Below are 18349 nucleotides of genomic sequence, written 5' to 3' on the forward strand. Positions count from 1 at the left end.
TTTAATAGTATTACGGTCGCCAACTGACCTCCCCGAAAGAACGGCCCGACCTCATCCGTGCAGCAGACGCTTCCCATCTCTCCAGCCGAGTCGCTGGTGCTCAAGCGGACCTGCTCAGTGCTGACACGGGCACGCGCAGTCGCGGGCGGCGGGCCTCCAACGCCGCTCGGCCCCTTCTCCGCTCGGGAGCGCGCTCGACGCGGGAACGCCGTCCGCTCCCCTCGGACGCACGCGAGAAAGAGACTGCGTGAGCCACGGCGTGCGGCGCGCGCGCCCGCGCGGCTTCTCACGTGACCGCGCGGCAGGGACGCGCGCACGCACGCCGAGCGGTGGCTTCCCGGTGCGGACGCGCTCGGCACAGTGCCTTCTGCCAAGTTCCGTCTGCTGACGCGTTAAGGCGGGCGGGAGGGGAAGGGGCGGACCAGTGCTAAAGGCCGGCACCCCCCGAAACTGCCCGCGCCCCCTCCCACCACCGGGCGCAAAGCCCCCTCGTCACGTTTGTCACGTGACCGACGTAGGCTTCCGATCCGGACTTTCCGCGGACCTTCCGTTGCTAGGCAACTGGGCCGACTGACGCGGAAAGGGGTCCTAGCGGGTTTGCGCTGGCGGAGCTGGGGGCATTTTGAGGTTCATAGTTCGCCGAGGGGCCCCCACTACACCTTCGGGTTGTGCGAGACGGGGTCTGGGGTCGGGCCGAAGTGGGGAGCTTGAGAAGGGGCAGCAAAGGAGAAGAATCCGGAAGGAAGGGCAGCTGTGGCCTGAAAGACAGATGCGGAGGAAGGGAGAGCAGCAGCCTGGGCGTTCATTCGCAGGTACGAAGCAAGGATGCCCGCCTCGGGAGGGGCCGGCGTGGAAGGGCGCCTGGTCCTCACTGGGTGAACTTCTTTCCATCAGTGCTGCCCCGCCCCCAATGGACCAATACTGCATCTTGGGTCGTATAGGAGAGGGTGCCCATGGCATTGTCTTCAAGGCCAAACACGTGGAGGTGAGCCCTGGGCGCTGCCACCAAGGGTGGGAGGAACCCTTTAAATGCTGGTTTATGTTCTAATCCTTTTCAGTATGTTATTTGTAAGACCTAGCAACTGATTCCACACAGCGCTCTGTGAAGTGAAGCCACCACACTTTGCTGGGGAGCCCGCTTCTGCCAGCTCCGCTCCTCCCAAGCTTGGTTACCGCAGGCAGTCCCGAGACTCGATTTCCCTCCTTGCTGCCAAATTGAACTGGTGAACTTCATTTCCTCCCCACAAAGGGTTTCAAGCGACTTAACCCAGATGGCTCCTTCATCTTTCTCTTACCCCCACCCCCTTTGGGGGGGCGGGATGGGAGTGTCAGCATTCTTTCCTATACAGACTGGGGAGATAGTTGCCCTCAAGAAGGTAGCCCTGAGGCGGCTGGAGGATGGCATCCCCAACCAGGCCCTGCGGGAAATCAAGGCTCTTCAGGAGATTGAAGACAATCAGTATGTAAGTTGGAGGCTAGGTTGAGGGGCATGCTGAGACATCACATTCTTACCCTCCTAATTCCTACCCACTCCCTCCCCCTTCTCTCCTGCCTTCACTGAGCCACTCAAGCTTGCTTTTGACAGAGGGGACGAAAGACTTAATCCACTGTTAATCAAAGTACTAGAACACAATGTAATAGTTTTAACTAAGGAAGGTGGCTAGCAAGGCCATTTAGATAAGCAATATTGCCTGAGACCTCAGGGGGTGGTGGTCAGACAGCCCCTGGAGAACTGGAGAGATACCTGGTAATCCTCTGGGGGAAATAGAGATTTTTTCCTGTGATGCCTGCTTCCTGTCTCACATTGCTTCGGACCCACTGATTATTGTCAAAATCTGCTAGTGTCCCCCACACCCAGCTTGTCACATGGCATAAGATATATAACTTGATTCTCACTGAAACCTTTGAAGTAGTTGGGAGGTAGCAAACCCCACGGGTTCCTTCTGTCTAGCGCTTGTAGAATACACTTACCAAAAAAAAGGGAATAAATTTACAGAGCTTCTTGAATCAACCTGCTCTCTATCTTTAGCTGAAATGGTGGTAGGTGTTCCTGGACCCTTGTTTCCTGGCAATGCTCTCACTCTCAAAAGTTCACTCCCTCTGTCATTTACCCATCTTGCTCACTCATTTACTTTCTTACCCCAAATTTACTTCCTCTTTTGTCCTCTGGTTCACCTTCACTCACTGAAATACTTCATTTTCTCACTGATTTATTCTCTCAGTTACCCACTTGTAAGTCTTGGTGTATTTATTCATGCATCTCCATGTATTCACTCATTCATTATTTTATTCTCATACCCTAAGATTGCCAATAAATAATATAACTACCATTTGTTGAACTCATAATATATTCTACAGCTTGGGTTAGATGGTCTATGTACATTACTGTACCAAAGCGCCTTTACTACCCTGCAAGGCAGGCTTCAGGATCTGTTTCTCAGAGCAGGGAGGAGGAGGTTAAGCCACCAGCTCATGGGTGTTCAGCAGGTAGGTGGAGGGATGCTGCAGGTCAGTTTGAGGAATTCATCCATGGACTTTGGGCCTGGGACACAGAGGAACCAGCCCTGGCCTGGCTTCTTAGAACTTAAGTGTGGTATGGGAGACAGGCAGTAGGGCCTATCTGGTATGGTTTCTGCTGTGACAGGGGACTGGGGGAGTCTGTGGGAACATGAGGAGGGGTATCTTTTACCTTCAGCCCTTTGGTATTTTTGCTGTTTTTGGTGCTCCCTCTTGTCCATGCCAGGGGTAGAAAGAGTAACAGGGTTGAGGATGATATTCTTACTTATGTTCATTGTCTTATAGAGATAGCCATGATGTATTCTATGACAAAAGCAGGTTATAAAACTGGTGTTGAATGAACATTTTATACATGTAAATGTGTACCATCACTCTGTTGTAAAATTTGGGAGATATTTAAAAATTGATGATGGGTAGTAGGTTTTTCTTTTCTCATTTTTTTCTTGATAATTTTAAAGAAACATCCATGACTATCTTTGTAGTCTAATCTAAAATGAATGTGTATTACCCTTAAAATAAGAAAAATCAGAACTTAAAGAAGCCTATTTTCATTTTGCAAGGAAAATAAAGGAACTTCCAGGCAATTGTCTGTGGAACAATTGTGGAGAGAGACCCTGAGGAGACTGGTGACGTGGTTTCCATGCCCATTAATCAGCAATCCTGAAGTTTCTATCTGTCCAACCGTCCATTCTCTTCATTGCCGCCTCTGCCTCAGCTCTGCCACCACCATCCGAGGGATCAAATATTCACTCCTTGCTTAGAAAGCCCCACTTAGAACATACCAGAATCTTTTCCTACGCATCTTCTTTTTCATCCATTCAGTGGGCTCTCTTGAGTGCTGCTTGAGAGTACAGGCCAAAAAACATCTGTATCCTTATAATCTTAGTCTTTAGCCTCCTTTCTGTTTCTGCTTTAGTGCTGTTTTTCCTGCCCCGAACTCCTCTCCAGAACTGGCTCCTCTGGTTGACTTTCCAAAGAAGTCTTTCTTGGCTCCATTCCATTTAAGGATGTCTCCACTCACTCAAAAGTCATACCACCCTCTCCTGTTGCTATCTTTGCACTTGTAAATCAAATATCTGGTTCATTTGTCTCCCTGTTAGTTGTATCTCCCCATGCATTACGCTTCATAAGGTTCTTCAGAATGTGCTGGTCCATGTACCCTTGGTCCTGTGAAGCTCCTGGCGTCTCTGACACTGGTGGGCTATCAGTGAGTATTTGTGATGGTCTCACTGGAGAAATTGTCCTTCCTTGTTGCTGGGACGGAATGGCTATTGAGACAGCAGGGGAGGCCCAGTGCTGGTTGAGGGTACAGATGGCTTTCTAGCAGGTACCTTGAGTCAGAGGAGCAAACCTCAGACCTCCTTTTCCTTGGTGAGGGTGCTTAGGTGAGTACCACAGCTCCTGGATTCTGAGCTCAGGTCCCATTTTACATCTTTGCCTGTCTGGTTCTTCATCCTGGCAAGAACTGAAGGTCCCAGGGGATTTCTGGACAGGGTCTGGGCTGTAATAGCTGGTAGACTGATGGATGCTTTGCTCCAACGGTCCCATAGGTGGTGCAGCTGAAAGCTGTGTTTCCTCATGGTGCTGGCTTTGTGCTGGCCTTTGAGTTCATGCTGTCTGATCTGGCGGAGGTGGTACGCCATACCCAGAGGCCACTGGCTCAGGCCCAGGTCAAGAGTTATCTCCAGATGCTGCTCAAGGGTGTCGCCTTCTGCCATGCCAACAACATTGTGCATAGGGTGAGTCCAGGAACCAGGGCTAGGGTGGAGTGGTGTAGGGTTCTAGGGCCTGCTTGGCTGGGGTGGGGGTAGGGTAGCTAGCTCATGAAGAAAGCATGGGCAGAGGCTAGACAGAACTGCAGGTAAGCAGTGAGTGCCCTGGTAACAGTCTGAATCATATAGTGTGTGTTCATATGACTTGGGTACCAAACTTGCCAAACCCTCCTGAACCCAGATCCTTTGGGACCTTTGGAGAGACTGATACTTCCTTTGCTACCTTCAGGACTTGAAACCAGCCAACCTGCTTATCAGTGCCTCAGGCCAGCTCAAGATAGCAGACTTTGGTCTGGCACGGGTCTTCTCCCCAGATGGCAGCCGCCTCTATACCCACCAGGTGGCCACCAGGTAGGAAGGGTCAATTCCTGGGTAAGACCTGACCACACTCCCACAGAGAAAATAAACTAAATGAACCTTTTTCCAGGCATCGTAGGAGTCCTGAGTGACTTTTCAGGGGAGCTTCCTGTCAGGCTAGTGACTCAACAGTAACCACAACTTCTATTTGACTTCTACCTTACAGATGGTACCGAGCCCCTGAACTCCTGTATGGTGCACGCCAGTATGACCAAGGTGTTGACCTGTGGTGAGACTCTTGAGGGTTGGGCAGGGGTAATGTGTACCTCGAAATGTTTGGTGTCATGGATTTTGAGGTTGTCTTTTCCTTTGTGTGAACTCTAGGTTGTCTTAGGGAGCCTCCCCCATGATTGTGTTTTCTGAAAGCTTGGGATCCGTGTTCTGTTTTTGTGCTGGGTGGAAGTTCAGAGGTGGGATCTGGTGCATTTGTCCCCGTGTGCGAAGCTTCTTAGTTGGGGTGGGAAGGTGGTGTGAAAGCGGAGAAGATGTGGAGTGCCTAAGCAGTTAAGGGGCGGCGGGTTTTATCCTGGGATGTAATGCTTTAAGATAATTGAGGCCTTTGTCACTGTGTGTTAAGTGTCTGACCCTTTTTGGAGGTTACTTTGTGCCCAGAGGCTTTAGATCTTTGAGGTGTTGTAGAGGCCTGCCCCAGAATGCAAGGGGGCATCTCTATGTCCCAGAATAAGCTTCTGAAAAAAGTCTTAGAACCAGTAAGTGTACTGTGTAGTTTAGGGTTGAAGTCTCGGAGCTGTTTGGGGGTCCATATTCGTGTATATGGAGCCTTAGGGTGGGTTTGCAGGGGTCTTAATCCGGGGTATGAGGTAGTCAAGCTGGTGTGGGAGTAGATCCGGGGTTCCTTGGTGTGATGTCTATAAACTATTTGGGAGTTTTGTTCACAGGGCCGTGGGCTGCATCATGGGAGAACTCTTGAATGGGTCGCCTCTGTTCCCCGGGGAAAATGACATAGAGCAGCTGTGTTGTGTGCTTCGCATCTTGGGCACTCCGAGCCCTCAAGTCTGGCCGGTTTGAAGGGCCCCGTGTGGGGAGGGCCTGGGGCAACCTTACTCCCAACAGGAAGTGACTGTTCCTTTCTGGATCCTTCTCTGCTACTTCCTTACAGCCAAATATTTCCTTGACCTGGCGGGGAGCACCCTTGGCCAACCAGTGTGCTCTTTCCTCCCACTCATCTGGCCACAGGAGGAGGGCAGGCAGATTTTGTTCTTTGTCGCTTCCCCCACTCCCCCGAACTAGTACACATTATTCACTGTGTCTCATCAAGGGTGCCTGGGTTGGTGGGTACCTGAGAGGGTGAGTAGATGGACACCTGAATGGGTGATAGAAACGGAGTGAGAGACTGAGGAATGTGTGTGTGAGGGAATGGTGAGTGAGTGAGTGAGTAATGGAGACAGATTGACAGACCAGGGAACAAAAGTAGACGAGCAAGCAGATGTATGATCGAGAGAGTGGTGAACAAGTAGCAGGGGAAACGGGCATTGTGTACTGGTGAATTTGGTACCTCGCTCTGATGGCCACTCTTCCCCTGCAACCCAGGAGATCACGGAGCTGCCTGACTACAACAAGATCTCCTTTAAGGAGCAGTCACCTGAGCCTCTGGAAGAGGTGCTGCCTGATGCCTCTCCTCAAGCCTTGGACCTGTTGGGTCAGTTCCTCCTCTACCCTCCTCGCAAACGCATCATGGCCTCCCAGGTAGGTCAGGAACCTATGGTTTATACCCCTTCCGTTTCTCCCATTGCCCTGAGAAGCCAATAAATGGTACTCAGACTATGACATGGACTGGGACCAGAACCCAGGCACCAGAGATGTCTCCACTATAGCCCTGGGTCCAGGGGGAGAAGACATGTAACAGATATGGCTCTCCATGAGTGAGCCTGTTGAACATTACCAGCATTCCCCAGAGGGGCCTTAGGAGTACAACGTGATCCACTGGGGAGGAAATCACCTGAGAGAGGAGCACAGGCCCAGGGGGTTGGTTTGGGGTTTCTTAGACTATATGCAAAAAGGCACAGTGACTGGATGCTATTAATGACTCATTCTGTCATTTCTTCAACAAATATTTACTGAGTATCTGGCATGTGCCAATCTTGTCCTGGGCCTGAGCCGAGCCTAGTCAACAAGTATGCTAGTCCAGGCAGACTAGAGAAACAAATTCATAGACACTCACGTGTAAGAGAAAAATTGTATATTAAAGAGCAGTTGTACATTAAGAAAACATCCCGGCCCAGTTCCAGATCAGGTCCATAAACCCGTTATTACCCCATATTGTCAATACTAGTCGATAAATTCCTCTTTAGACTCATGCAGCCATGATCACAGGCCAGTGGGTGGAAAGTCTTGTGGATCTGGTTGGTGGTGGTGGAAACACTGCTGGCATGGGTCTCCACATGGCTCCTCCAGCTTCAGGGCTCTGGCCACATCAGTGTAGTTCCCTGTGCCTTGTCAGCAGGAAGACAAAGCAGAGAGAGTCTCCCACCCCACAGGGAGGAAGGCAGGAGTTCCCAGAATCCTCAGGAGAAGGCCATGCTCACACAGAGGCCTCACTAGTTATGACCTGATTGACAGACTAGACTCCACCCCTTCACAAGGTTACAGGAGATTATGTAACTGCCACAACAAGCATACATGGACCCTGCCTTTGTAGGCTCTCTGGCCTGTGGCAAGTCAAACCCATAAACAATCACAGGAGTGTGGTGTACGTGACCACATGGCTGTGGGAACAAGAGAGGGAGAAGAGGCAGGAAGAAGAGCCCGGTTCTGAAGATCAAGCAAGGCTTCATGGAACAGGTCAGATAAAACACAATGAGCTAAAAAAACTGAGCTAAATGTGTCTGAGCGGAGAGAAAATCAATGGATTAGCAGACAAACCTGGAAAGGAGGACCCAAGGGAGACTCGTTGTAGCTCAAAGACAGAAGAACAGGGAGCGGAGGGCAGAGGGGTGAGGCTTCAGGGCTTCATTCTCTAGAGAATCTGCCTTTATGCTGATGATCATCCTGCAAACTCATTCCTCCATTAACAATTGGGATCACCTGACCCCTTCTCAGCCCCCTTCCTGCTGCTCCCCTGCTCGAGGGATCGCCTGCCTGGATTACTGACCCAATTGCCTGTTTCTCCTTTTGCCTCATGTATGTATTCTTTACTTGGTAGGGCGAGCATTGTTACGTGAACAGATCACTTCGCTCCTCTTCCCAGAGCCCACCCGTTGTTCCCATCTTATTCAGTAAAGGCCCGGGTCCTAATATCCAAAATGAGGCTGTGTTGCCCTGTCAGCTCTGGTCCTGCCTGCTTCCTTCCCCTTTGCTTTATCCTCTGGTCTGAAACACATCAGCGCCCTCTCAGCGTGGCCTTTCTTGTCCTCTCTCCGGATTGCCAACCTCTCTACTAGTCCTTATTCCCCTAATCATTTCTGACTTAATGAATATTTCACTACTTTATCCAGTCTCCCACAGCATTGTGCACTTCATAAAAGCAGAGCCTTTTGTCTGTTTTGTTACCTGTTGCATCCCCACTCACTGGACAGTGCATCATACACAGCAGCACTCAGTAAATGCTTGTTGAACCTACTGAATGAGTAGAGGAAGGGAGGGAGGAATAAGCCAGTCCTCCTGAGCATCTAAAGGGCAGAGCTTGTGGTCGCCCTACTCAATGGGAATAACTGAAGGTTATTTTTGGATATTAGGACCCGGGCCTTTACTGAATAAGATGGGAACAACGGAGCGAAGTGATCTGTTCACGTAACAATGCTCGCCCTACAAGTAAAGAATACATACATAAGGCAAAAATAACTGAAGGTGAGACGGGTGACCTGTTCTCTATGAAGGTCCTCTGTTCTCCCTCCCTACCCCCAACCCACAGGCTCTTCTGCACCAGTACTTCTTCACTTCTCCCCTGCCGGCCCACCCCTCGGAGCTGCCCATTCCCCAGCGCCCAGGAGGACTTGCCCCCAAGGCACCTCCAGGACCCCCCCACGTCTATGACTTCCACGTGGACTGCCCTCTTGAGGAGTCGTTGTTGAACCCAGACCTGATTCAGCCTTTTGTCTTAGAAGGGTGAGACCCTGGCCTAGCACCTCCTGCCTGACTTCCCGAGCTGTTCAGTTCTCATGTTCCACTACTTACACCCTCCTAGAGCCACCTGGGCCCCTCCATACCTTTTCTGCGCCAACCAGGGCAATGAGTTAGGGCATGCTGCCCTAGCAGAAGAGGAGACTCGGTGCTCAACTGCCCTCCTGTCTGTGTGTCACTAATTGAAAGAGGCCCTCCCAGGGACCAGTGGGCATCCAGTAAGACCAACATTGGTTCTGGGTTCAAGGTGCTGACATCTTAAAGCACAGAGTCATTCTTGTGGGCACCCATGGGTGAAGTTCAGAGTGTAAAAAGTACTCAGGTAGGAAGAAAGACTTTATTTCCTTTTGTTTCTCAGAGATATTAAAGTATTTAAAAACTTTATACTCTTCCAGGTGTCTGTTATTTGTGTCTATTTCCCCTCTGTGCTCCTCTCAAAGGAATTGGCTGACGTAGGGCATTCCCTTGGCCCTCCTTTATGGTCACAGGGAAAGTGTGACTCAGAATAAGGAGATGTCACACAATAAATGTATTCACAGGGATCCTCACGGGCTTGCTGCACCCAGTTTCTGTGCGGTTAAGCCCTCACAGGATGTGGCACAGATAGGCTGTACCCAATTGTTTTAAGCCAGAAAGTGAGAAGACATTCGTATACTCGGTCATCCTCCACCACCATCACTGACCCCAGCCCCAAGGAAGTGGAGGAGGAGGACTCTTGAGGGGGGCGGGCATGGCGTTAGGTAGGTAGAGAGGAAGGCGAAGAAGGAAGCTATGGCAAAGCCAGAGGCGTGCGTGTGCTGTGGTGGGCCTATCGAGAGGGAGCCGTGTGAGGGGGTGGCTGAGGGAGAGCACCCGTAGGAGAGGAATGGAGTAAAGCATTGAGGTCTGAGGCTAAGAAAGAACAGGTGGATAGGTTAGAGTCCCGCTGAGTATTCTGCCACCTCATCCAAACCATCAGTAGGTACTGCTGGCATCACCCATCTGCACCGGGACAAGTCCAGTCTAACCCCTTGCCATCTCTGTCCGCACTCTCCCAGCCCTGCTGCTGACTCAGAGCCCAGGGGACACGGCTGGAGCTTGCTATGGGGCCCCTTACCCACTCACATTTGGGTCACTTAGGTTCCAGCTCATGGTGAAAGCTCCAGCTAGGATCTCCTCCCATTTGTCAGGCCTTGCTCACACTCCCTGCTGTTCTTTTCTCTTGTATTGAAGCATTGTACTGGGGGCTCTTACAGCTCTTATCACATCTATCCAGTGTGTCAGGCACATTCATACACACGTTGCCATCCCTGGCAACATTTGTTATGGTCCATATTACTACTTTTGCCCACTACTGGAAGTCTCAATACTCAGTACCTATAGATCCAGTGCTCAGGGGACTAGATCTAATGTATTACAATGCCCTGATATTTATATTCTTCTTACAAGATTTATACAACTGTTGAGGTCTAGAAAAATCTTTTCCCCAAGAGGTGATAGCTCATTCTTTCCAGTCTGTTGGTCCTCCCTTAGAAATAAAAGGACAACCCCCCCCCCCCCCCCCCACCGACCACCACCTGCAACCGAGCGCCACTGGACCCTTCCCCATCTTCTTTGCAACCGGATGGCAGACAGCCCTGAGTTCATCACACCAGAATCAAGCACCATCAAACTAACCGTATCAGACTTAAAAACCAAGACTGCATTGCATTTAGTCATTTTTACTTTTATTCTTCCCTGCTAGAATTGTATAGAATAAGTCAATCGCCAAAACTCAAACCCACATCAGCTGGGACTTTCCAGAAGTGATTTTTTTCAATAGGTATGCCACCCAAACCTGCCACACCTGGCTCACCTTCCCACTTCACCTCACAAGGTTATGCTATTGTTCTGGACCAATAAATAGCTGCTCAGCAAGTGCCCCTGCATTCGGGTTTTCTCCTCGTAGGCTCAAAGAAGTAGAACCTTGTCATTCTCCGGCGCTTTTTTCCCTGGTGAGGCAGCATGGCAGGTCTTCTCTCCCAATAAAGCCTGTCAACTTTATCTTGGCTCCTGAGTGATCTTTCATTCCCTATCCTTACATGATCCCCCCCACCCCCCGCCCACAGGTCCCCTATACTCCCCTGGGACTTTCTGGGTACATTTGACGAAGTTTTGAACATCTTGCCTTACAGAAGACGTGCCTCGGTAGCTGTTCAGCAACAGCAAAAACTCTTCAGTCAGCATGAGAGGATGCTGTACTCCAGCAGCGCCCAGAGACTATTCTGTTCTGACTGGATACCACTGAGGTTTTCCTGCAGCAGCTGGGCAGCGGCTTGCTGCTTGCAATTGGACCTCTGTCCCTTAATTGAGTTCTTTTGCATATACCACATCAGAAAATTGTCCTTGCCTGGTGTGAAAACCCCTAAACATCTCATGGATGCCTGCTTCAAGAAAAAGAAGCCGTGTAAGGCCAGACACCAAGGAGGTAAGGTCTTTGACGCCAAGAAAAACATCAGGTCACAGAGCTTGCGTCGATCAGAAAGCAGTGAACTTGCAGTTTGTGACAAATCCAAACCATTGTCCAGCTCCACGGCTACAGGCATGCTTCATTCGGGCCCACAAATAGAATTTATCCTCACAAATTGATAATATGTATGTCATTAACTAACTGATTTTAAAAACTGTATTTGGTGTTATTCTTTTGACTACCTTCAGGAGTGTCTTCACTTGTTGATGAATTCAACGTGCCTTTGCAACCTGCCCGTCTCTCACTAGAACAGACCAGGTGCCTCAGAGCCTCCAGAGAGGTGTACGTGGAATTCCAGTGCTTTCTGGATCACATAGGACAAGTATATATTGAGATTTCTGGGGTGAGAGCCATAAATAATTCATCAACAGTGAAACATAAGTCAGCATATCCAGAATAATTGGTCTACTAGCTTCTTTCAAGACCATAACTAAGAAAAGTTTCACATACTAATTAATTTCTGGCCTGAGTCTTTTGAGATGCAAACAATAGGAGGTTATCCTTGAGACCGGCAGAAAGGAGCCAGGTAACTTACTAGAATTTGTCATAAGGATGCAGATTTCCCTTCAGGCAGGAGATTTCATTTCCCCTTGTTACATTTCCTTATTATGTACTTCCATCTAGGTGAGCTCCCACCTGGACAAGAACAACCCAGTCTTGGGAGCTGGGGATGGGGGCAGCTTTGTAAATCTTGTTATCCAAGAAGCACCAGGATACAATTTTGGTTAATATAGGAGTGTTTTCCAAGGGCTGGCTCTTTAATAAACTCAAGTATCTGTCTCTATGATCGACTTGGAATAGTGATTGACAGGACTCCATCGCTCCAGAGCAAGGATTCCACATTTGGAGGTAACAATATGAGGGGTGACAACTTAAGCCATTGACTTGGCCCACCCAGGATTGTTAGGGTTCTGGAGTGTGTTTTCCCAGTTCTTGCTTCTCAGCACTGAAGGAATTTATGTGACAAGTAATTTTTATGAGGGAAAGGGAGTTTCGGGTGATCCAGGCTCACAGAACATGCTATTTCTGGAAGGCAGGCAAGCCCACATGGTAGAGTCCACAGAACTGAAAGAGGGGCCCAGAACTGGAAAAAGCAAAAGAGAGAGGGTGCAGCAAGCACACAAGAGAACCCCCCCACCTGAAGAGAGACCTGCCCTCAGTCCCTGCTATTTACGCCCTCCTATCCCTACTTTGGGGTGGTGGTGAGGGTGTTGAGGGTATTGGCCATTCTTAGTGACTGCGTTCAGGTGCACGTGTGATGAAATGTTTCCTAGTGGGCATGCCCATGTTGCCCTTCACCCGTGTCTAGGTGACCTTGGTCTTAGCATGCCCAGCTTTGAGTTGCCCCCATAGGTGTCTATTGGGCGCCTGATTCCGCCCCTTTATTGGGGCATGCCCAGCTCATTTTTGTTTAGCACAGGCATTTGGTGGAGCCAAATTTCTCTCTAATCTTCCGATCTTTCAGGTTGGCTAATGAAAGCAGGCTAAGAAACAACTAACCCACAGAGCAGCATTGTGACATTTGTGGGCTGGGCCCTCTGGATTTTTCTCCCATGAAAGCATATTAAACTTTCTTTTTATTCTTGTGGCTAAAGATGAGTATATTCATATTGCATATTAAAATGTTTGTTCTATATGAGAATCTTCTTGTCTCTTCATATTTTGAAAGAATGTAAGATATTTTCTGGGCCCTTGAAGTGTGGTAAAGCTTTGGCACCATGCCTCTTATCCATAAGAGATAAATTGGTTCATCTGGGGCTACCTGGGATGGTGTGGCCCCAAATACGAGGGCAAGGGTATTGCGTGATTTGGGCATGTGTGCGGTGACTGAGGTGCTCTGGCCTGGCCATTACTCAGTGTGTCAGTGAGATGAATGCTCCGAATCACACCTTTGCAGTGTTCGGAGGCAATGGGATGCGTAGTCTAGAATGCTAGGGAAATAAATCAGACAGGAGCATGATACAAGAACCCAGTAAGGAAAAGAATAATCTTATGACCAGAGTTTCTGTTATTGCAATGCTTCCTATTCAGCCTCCATGTCGCTCCCTTTGCCGCCTTCCTGTCTAAGCTAGCACAGTGCCAGAACGCTATTGTAAAAAGGGGTCACAGCATTTCAATGGGAAGTCTACCCAGGGAAACTAGTAGGTAAAATAAATAAATGGAAGGCAGATTAAATTAAATAAATGACAGCAAAAGAGAAAGCCAGATTGAAATAATTATAAATAGCAGGGACAGGGAAGAGTAAAACTATTTCTATTTTGCAGATGACAACCCCACAATCTTGTAGTAGTGAACTAAAGAACCCGCGAAACCAACACCATCAAGGCTAATCAAGAAGCTCAGCAGAGTTACAGGAGACACAATAATTAAATACCATGCAGTGTATAACTCATATTTCGACATGATGTGGATGAGTAAGTGATGGCTAAATACGAATAGATTTCTAAGTCCTTAAAGTCACCTTTATGTTAGGGTCTGGTGACCACTTTCCCAAGAGGATCCTGGCACCGCTGGCTTCAGAAGGAGTGGTGGTGTGGTGACAACACAGAGACTGCACAAGTAGGTAGGAGGAGGCAGTTCAGCAGGTTTATTGAGCAGTAACATCAGGAAACACTGGAATAGACCCCCAGTGGGTCTACTCTACCAAAAGGGGCCAGGAGTTAGACACCTCTCGGAGCTGGAAGGCTGTTTTTACATATCTGGCACGGGCTGTTGAGCTTAGGGCTAGGTTTTTTCAAAAACAAAACAAACAACAGTGGTGGTCCTATGTTCTCACTTGGCAAAGTCCTGGGTGGTCAAGCTCATGGCCTCAGAACTCCTAGTTTCTTGTATGTGGTGACTCAATAGGTAGCTGTCCCTGTCCTTGTCATTCTGATGAATGCATTCTTTCTCTAGGATGCCATAAGCACATTGCAAAGAAGAAGCATGCAGTGTTAGGAACTTAATTCCTGAAAGCCTGTGGGTTCTTGATTCTTGCATATAATCTTACAGAAATGAAGGCTCCTTTTCAGGCAAAGTGCCTTGCTCAGCTCCTGAATGTTAGTGTGAGAGCTGGGAACAAAACTCAAAATACCTGAGGTCTTGCACACAGTAAGGTGGCCATGAATGAGGTCCACGATTGCCTATCACTCTTCCAGCCCCAAACAGATACCAAGTTGATTTATTTTGTAAGCACAAGACAGAAAGAAACTGGAGTTTGCTCCCCCAAAACTGGTTCAAAACTCCAATAAAAATCAAGCAAGTTCAGTATTCTAAATTAGGTGACCAAAACCAAAAAACAAGTTTTACAATGATCACAGTTGGTACCACAGCAATGTGACAAAAAGCAGTGTTTGCATGATCACAGCAAACAGTTGTTACCGTCATTTCCCCAAGGATTACCAGACCTCCATCCCTTGAGGTTTCATCTCCATTTTTAAAAAATCTAAATGTTTTTATCTAAAGGTTTTGTTCCTGGCTACTTAACTTAATTGCCTTACTCGCCACCTTCCTAAATTAGGACATCCTTATTGATCGAACATAAAAGGAATTTTTACTGCAAGGGAGGGGACTGTTACATTTTGGATTTCTAAGAAACTAAATATTAAATAGTTATCTCTCTACTATTTTGAGTAGATGAACACTTTCATTCTATCAGTAATACAAATTAAAAGCAATGGCAATTATAATGATAGCCCTTATCACTTTGGAAATATATGCTATGATGTCTTATCTGCATGTTAGCCTATTCATTCCTTAAAATGATCTTTAATTATCCCTCAAACCTGAGTTTCTAAATCTGGGATCACACAGGTAGCCCATGGCAAAACAAATTGGAATCACATTCTCTTGTAGAATCAAGAGTCACTGCTATTCCAATCATGAAATTTCCTCTTTAATGTTAGCAGCACTTATATTTATTCATGCAATTAAAACTATAGAACTATTTGAAAATTATATCAGTAAGAAAAATAGAATTAAGGCAAAGATGACATGTATCCCATTGTTAATATCAGGAAGATCTCTGTAAAATAGATGTTTTATTCTTGTCTTAAGGAAAGTTTAAAAGAAAGTCACAGTGTCTGCGCTGCTTATTTCCAGTTCATGTTATGAAGAAGTAGGATCATCTGGAAAAAACGACACTGTCACGTCTTCTGTAGAATATACCTGGTGATTGTTTTGAAGGGGCTCCATCTGTGTCTTTAAGTACTTAGTCTTTTTTTAATTTGTCACAGTGGCTTCTTATATCATGTCCCTTGGTCACATACAATTAACAGGAGATTCGAGAGGTGTTCCCATATTGCACCTCTCAGATGAGCTGCCTTGTCCATTGGGCCATTGTTCACCAGAAGCGTGCTCGAGGAAAGTAACCAGTTGTCTTGTAAAGCTTTCTCAGAAATTTTTTCAAGGCTGCTTTCTCCTTATCAATCTCCCTGAACCGGAGCGACAAAGCTTTCTGGAGTTTGAGGATATGCAACTTGGTCTTCTTGTCCTCTGCAAAGTTGCTCACATGGGCCCTCCTCAAGTATATGGGCTCTGCGGCTCTGAACGGGGTGTTCTTATTGAATACGGAGGTCATTCCAGCAATATTCACACTTTGGCAGAGGAGGTTCAAGACAGGAGAGTGAACCTGTCTGTTAGTGCCTCCGTGAATGATTGTTCTAGGGTTTGGAATGTTAGAACCATAGCACCTGGCAACAGAGACTCACAGAATCTTAGAGCTGAGTGGTGTCAGGGATGTATTAGTGCAAACATTAGATTTAATAATAAGAATTTTAAGCTCAAATATATTCTTAGTTTTGAAATAAAGAAGAGTGAATTGGTAGGAAAAATGACAGTTTTAATATTGCCTACCATTTTGTGCTTATACTTATGTTGAATGATTAAGCACTCTTGGTGTTCGAAATCAGGATCAAAATGTTTATGGATTTTTTTTAAAAATAGAAAGATGGTTCAGTGTTACTATTGAGTTTTAGAAACTCTTCATTATTCCGTGTACTCCTTTTAAGTTAGATATATAATTCAGATTGTGTCATTTGTGTAGGTTTAGAGTTGGAATTAAAGATGAAAACTATGAAATAATTATATTCATAAATAGTTAAGTTCACATAAGAAAAGGAAGAAGAAAAAGCATCTACATATTTTTAATAGGATATATGCTGTTACATTTGCGTGGATTCCAGTCAGGGACATGAAGCAAAATGTAGGAATCATTAAATGGAAAGCTGATTTGCTCTGTAAACCATTACAATAATATGTTTCAACAAAATAATACATACTGCCTATATTTATAGGTTTAGTATTAAGGTGGCAGAAGGACCTTGGGCCTCTACTCAAGCACTCCCTCAATGCATGAATACTTTCTTCTATTAAATTGGCATTCTATGATGCTCACCCTCCCGACACAACTGCTGAAGCCAAAGCAGGTGAACAAGTAAATGTGGTGAAGAAAGCTGATGGTGCCTGGCTATCAAAAGAGATAGTGTCTGGCTCTTAAAGGCTTGAAGATAAACAAGCGGCCATGTAGCTCAGAAGCAACAAAGCCCACATGGAAGAACACACCAGCCTGTGTGATCGAGTGGTCCCGAAGGGATCAGTTATCAGGCATCAGAGAACAAAAAATCATATCATGGGTTGCACACCTCCATGATACGATCACCGAGGACAAGCGGGTGCATAAGCAAATGTGGCGAAGAAAGCTGATGGTGCCCGGCTATCAAAAGAGATAGTGTCTGGGTTTTAAAGGCTTGAAGGTGAACAAGCAGCCATCTGGCTCAGAAGCAACAAAGCCCACATGCAAGAAGCACACCAGCCTGTGCGATCATGAGGTGCCAAAGGGATCAGGTATAAGGTATCAAAAATAAAAAACAAAACAAAACATAGTGAATGAAGGGGGAAGTGCAGAGTGGAGACCCAAAGTCGATTTGTCGGCCAAGGGAGATCCCCTCACAGAGGGGCCTAGGGGAGGAGATGAGTCAGTCATGGTGTCATGTAGCACCGATGAAAAATACAGCTTTCCCCCAGATCCTGGATGCTTCCTCCCCCCCAACTACCATGATCTGAATCTTGCAGGACTGGATAGAGCAGAGGTTGTACACTGGTGCATATGGGAGCTGGAGGCACAGGGAATCCAGGGTGGATGATCCCTTCAGGACCAGGGGTGTGAGGGGCGATGCTGGGAGAGTGTAGGGTGAGTGGGTTGGAAAGGGGGAATTGATTACAAGGATCCACATGTGACCTCCTCCCTGGGAGAGGGACGGCAGAGAAGGGGGGGAAGGGAGACGCCGGATAGGGCAAGATATGACAAAATAATAATCTATAAATTATCAAGGGCTCATGAGGGAGGGGTGAGCGGGGAGGGAGGGGGAAAAAAGAGGACCTGATGCAAAGGACTTAAGTGGAGAGCAAATGCTTTGAGAATGATTAGGGCAGGGAATGTACAGATGTGCTTTATACAATTGATGTATGCATATGTATTGATTGTGATAAGAGTTGTATGAGCCCCTAATAAAATGTTTTAAAAAATAAAGTTAAAAAGGGAAAAAAAATAATACATACTGATTCACATTGTCATTCATATTGAAATTTCTAATTCAGTCCAAAAGTAGATGGTAAATTATAGCTTCTCTTTTTCCTTAACTACAGCATCTTTCAACAACAACAACAAACCCTGGATCTTAAATAATCATGGCATTGGGAAGGTTGAGAACCACTGCTATAGAACCTGAGAGGGAAGAGGTCCACTCCAAAGTTCTACTTTTGGTAGAAGCAGCTGGAGAATTTGGTTCTCAAATGATTCATAAGCCTTTCACCCTAATTGAACTCAAGCAGATTAAGAGCAAGCTAGGTAGCCACTCAGATAATCATACCTTTCGGCACCTCACCTTGGCCTATGACTTGTCCTGGAAGGATGCAAGGATAATTCTAGGACAAATACCTTTTCCAATAGCAACAGGAAGCAGGAGGCTTGGGTTCAGGAGAAGGATAAAAGGAAAGCTTGTAGGTATGCAAGGTGCTAGCCTCCATAGCTCATCAGTAGCCATCTACTGCCTCCCAGGTTCCAAAGACCCCTGCACAGGGTACAAGGTGGCATGTGGGCCACTGGGCAAAGGAATGCCCTAATAGAATTAGGCCTGCAGGAGAGGCCATGCTATCA

General features: G+C 47.2%; 1 protein-coding gene across 3 annotated transcripts; it reads left to right on the forward strand.

Annotated features, from left to right (window-relative positions):
* The first annotated feature begins 336 nt into the window (after window positions 1-336).
* Window positions 337-11065, forward strand: CDK20 (cyclin dependent kinase 20). Of its 3 annotated transcripts, none has more exons than XM_075549732.1 (9): window positions 337-812; window positions 895-985; window positions 1350-1463; window positions 4068-4256; window positions 4519-4640; window positions 4813-4875; window positions 5546-5669; window positions 6198-6353; window positions 10880-11065. In XM_075549732.1, exons 2-9 carry the CDS (start codon window positions 911-913, stop codon window positions 10931-10933), a joined length of 897 nt encoding a protein of 298 aa, XP_075405847.1. In that variant the 5' UTR covers window positions 337-812; window positions 895-910; the 3' UTR covers window positions 10934-11065. The 3 variants fall into 3 exon arrangements, with proteins under 3 accessions (XP_075405847.1, XP_075405848.1, XP_075405845.1); XM_075549733.1 differs by lacking the exon at window positions 10880-11065 and adding an exon at window positions 8342-8490 and having other exon boundaries at window positions 338-812; XM_075549730.1 differs by lacking the exon at window positions 10880-11065 and adding an exon at window positions 8518-9110 and having other exon boundaries at window positions 340-812.
* The last annotated feature ends 7284 nt before the right edge of the window (window positions 11066-18349 follow it).

The sequence above is a fragment of the Tenrec ecaudatus genome, chromosome 5, assembly GCF_050624435.1.
Source record: "Tenrec ecaudatus isolate mTenEca1 chromosome 5, mTenEca1.hap1, whole genome shotgun sequence".
Taxonomy (NCBI): domain Eukaryota; kingdom Metazoa; phylum Chordata; class Mammalia; order Afrosoricida; family Tenrecidae; genus Tenrec; species Tenrec ecaudatus.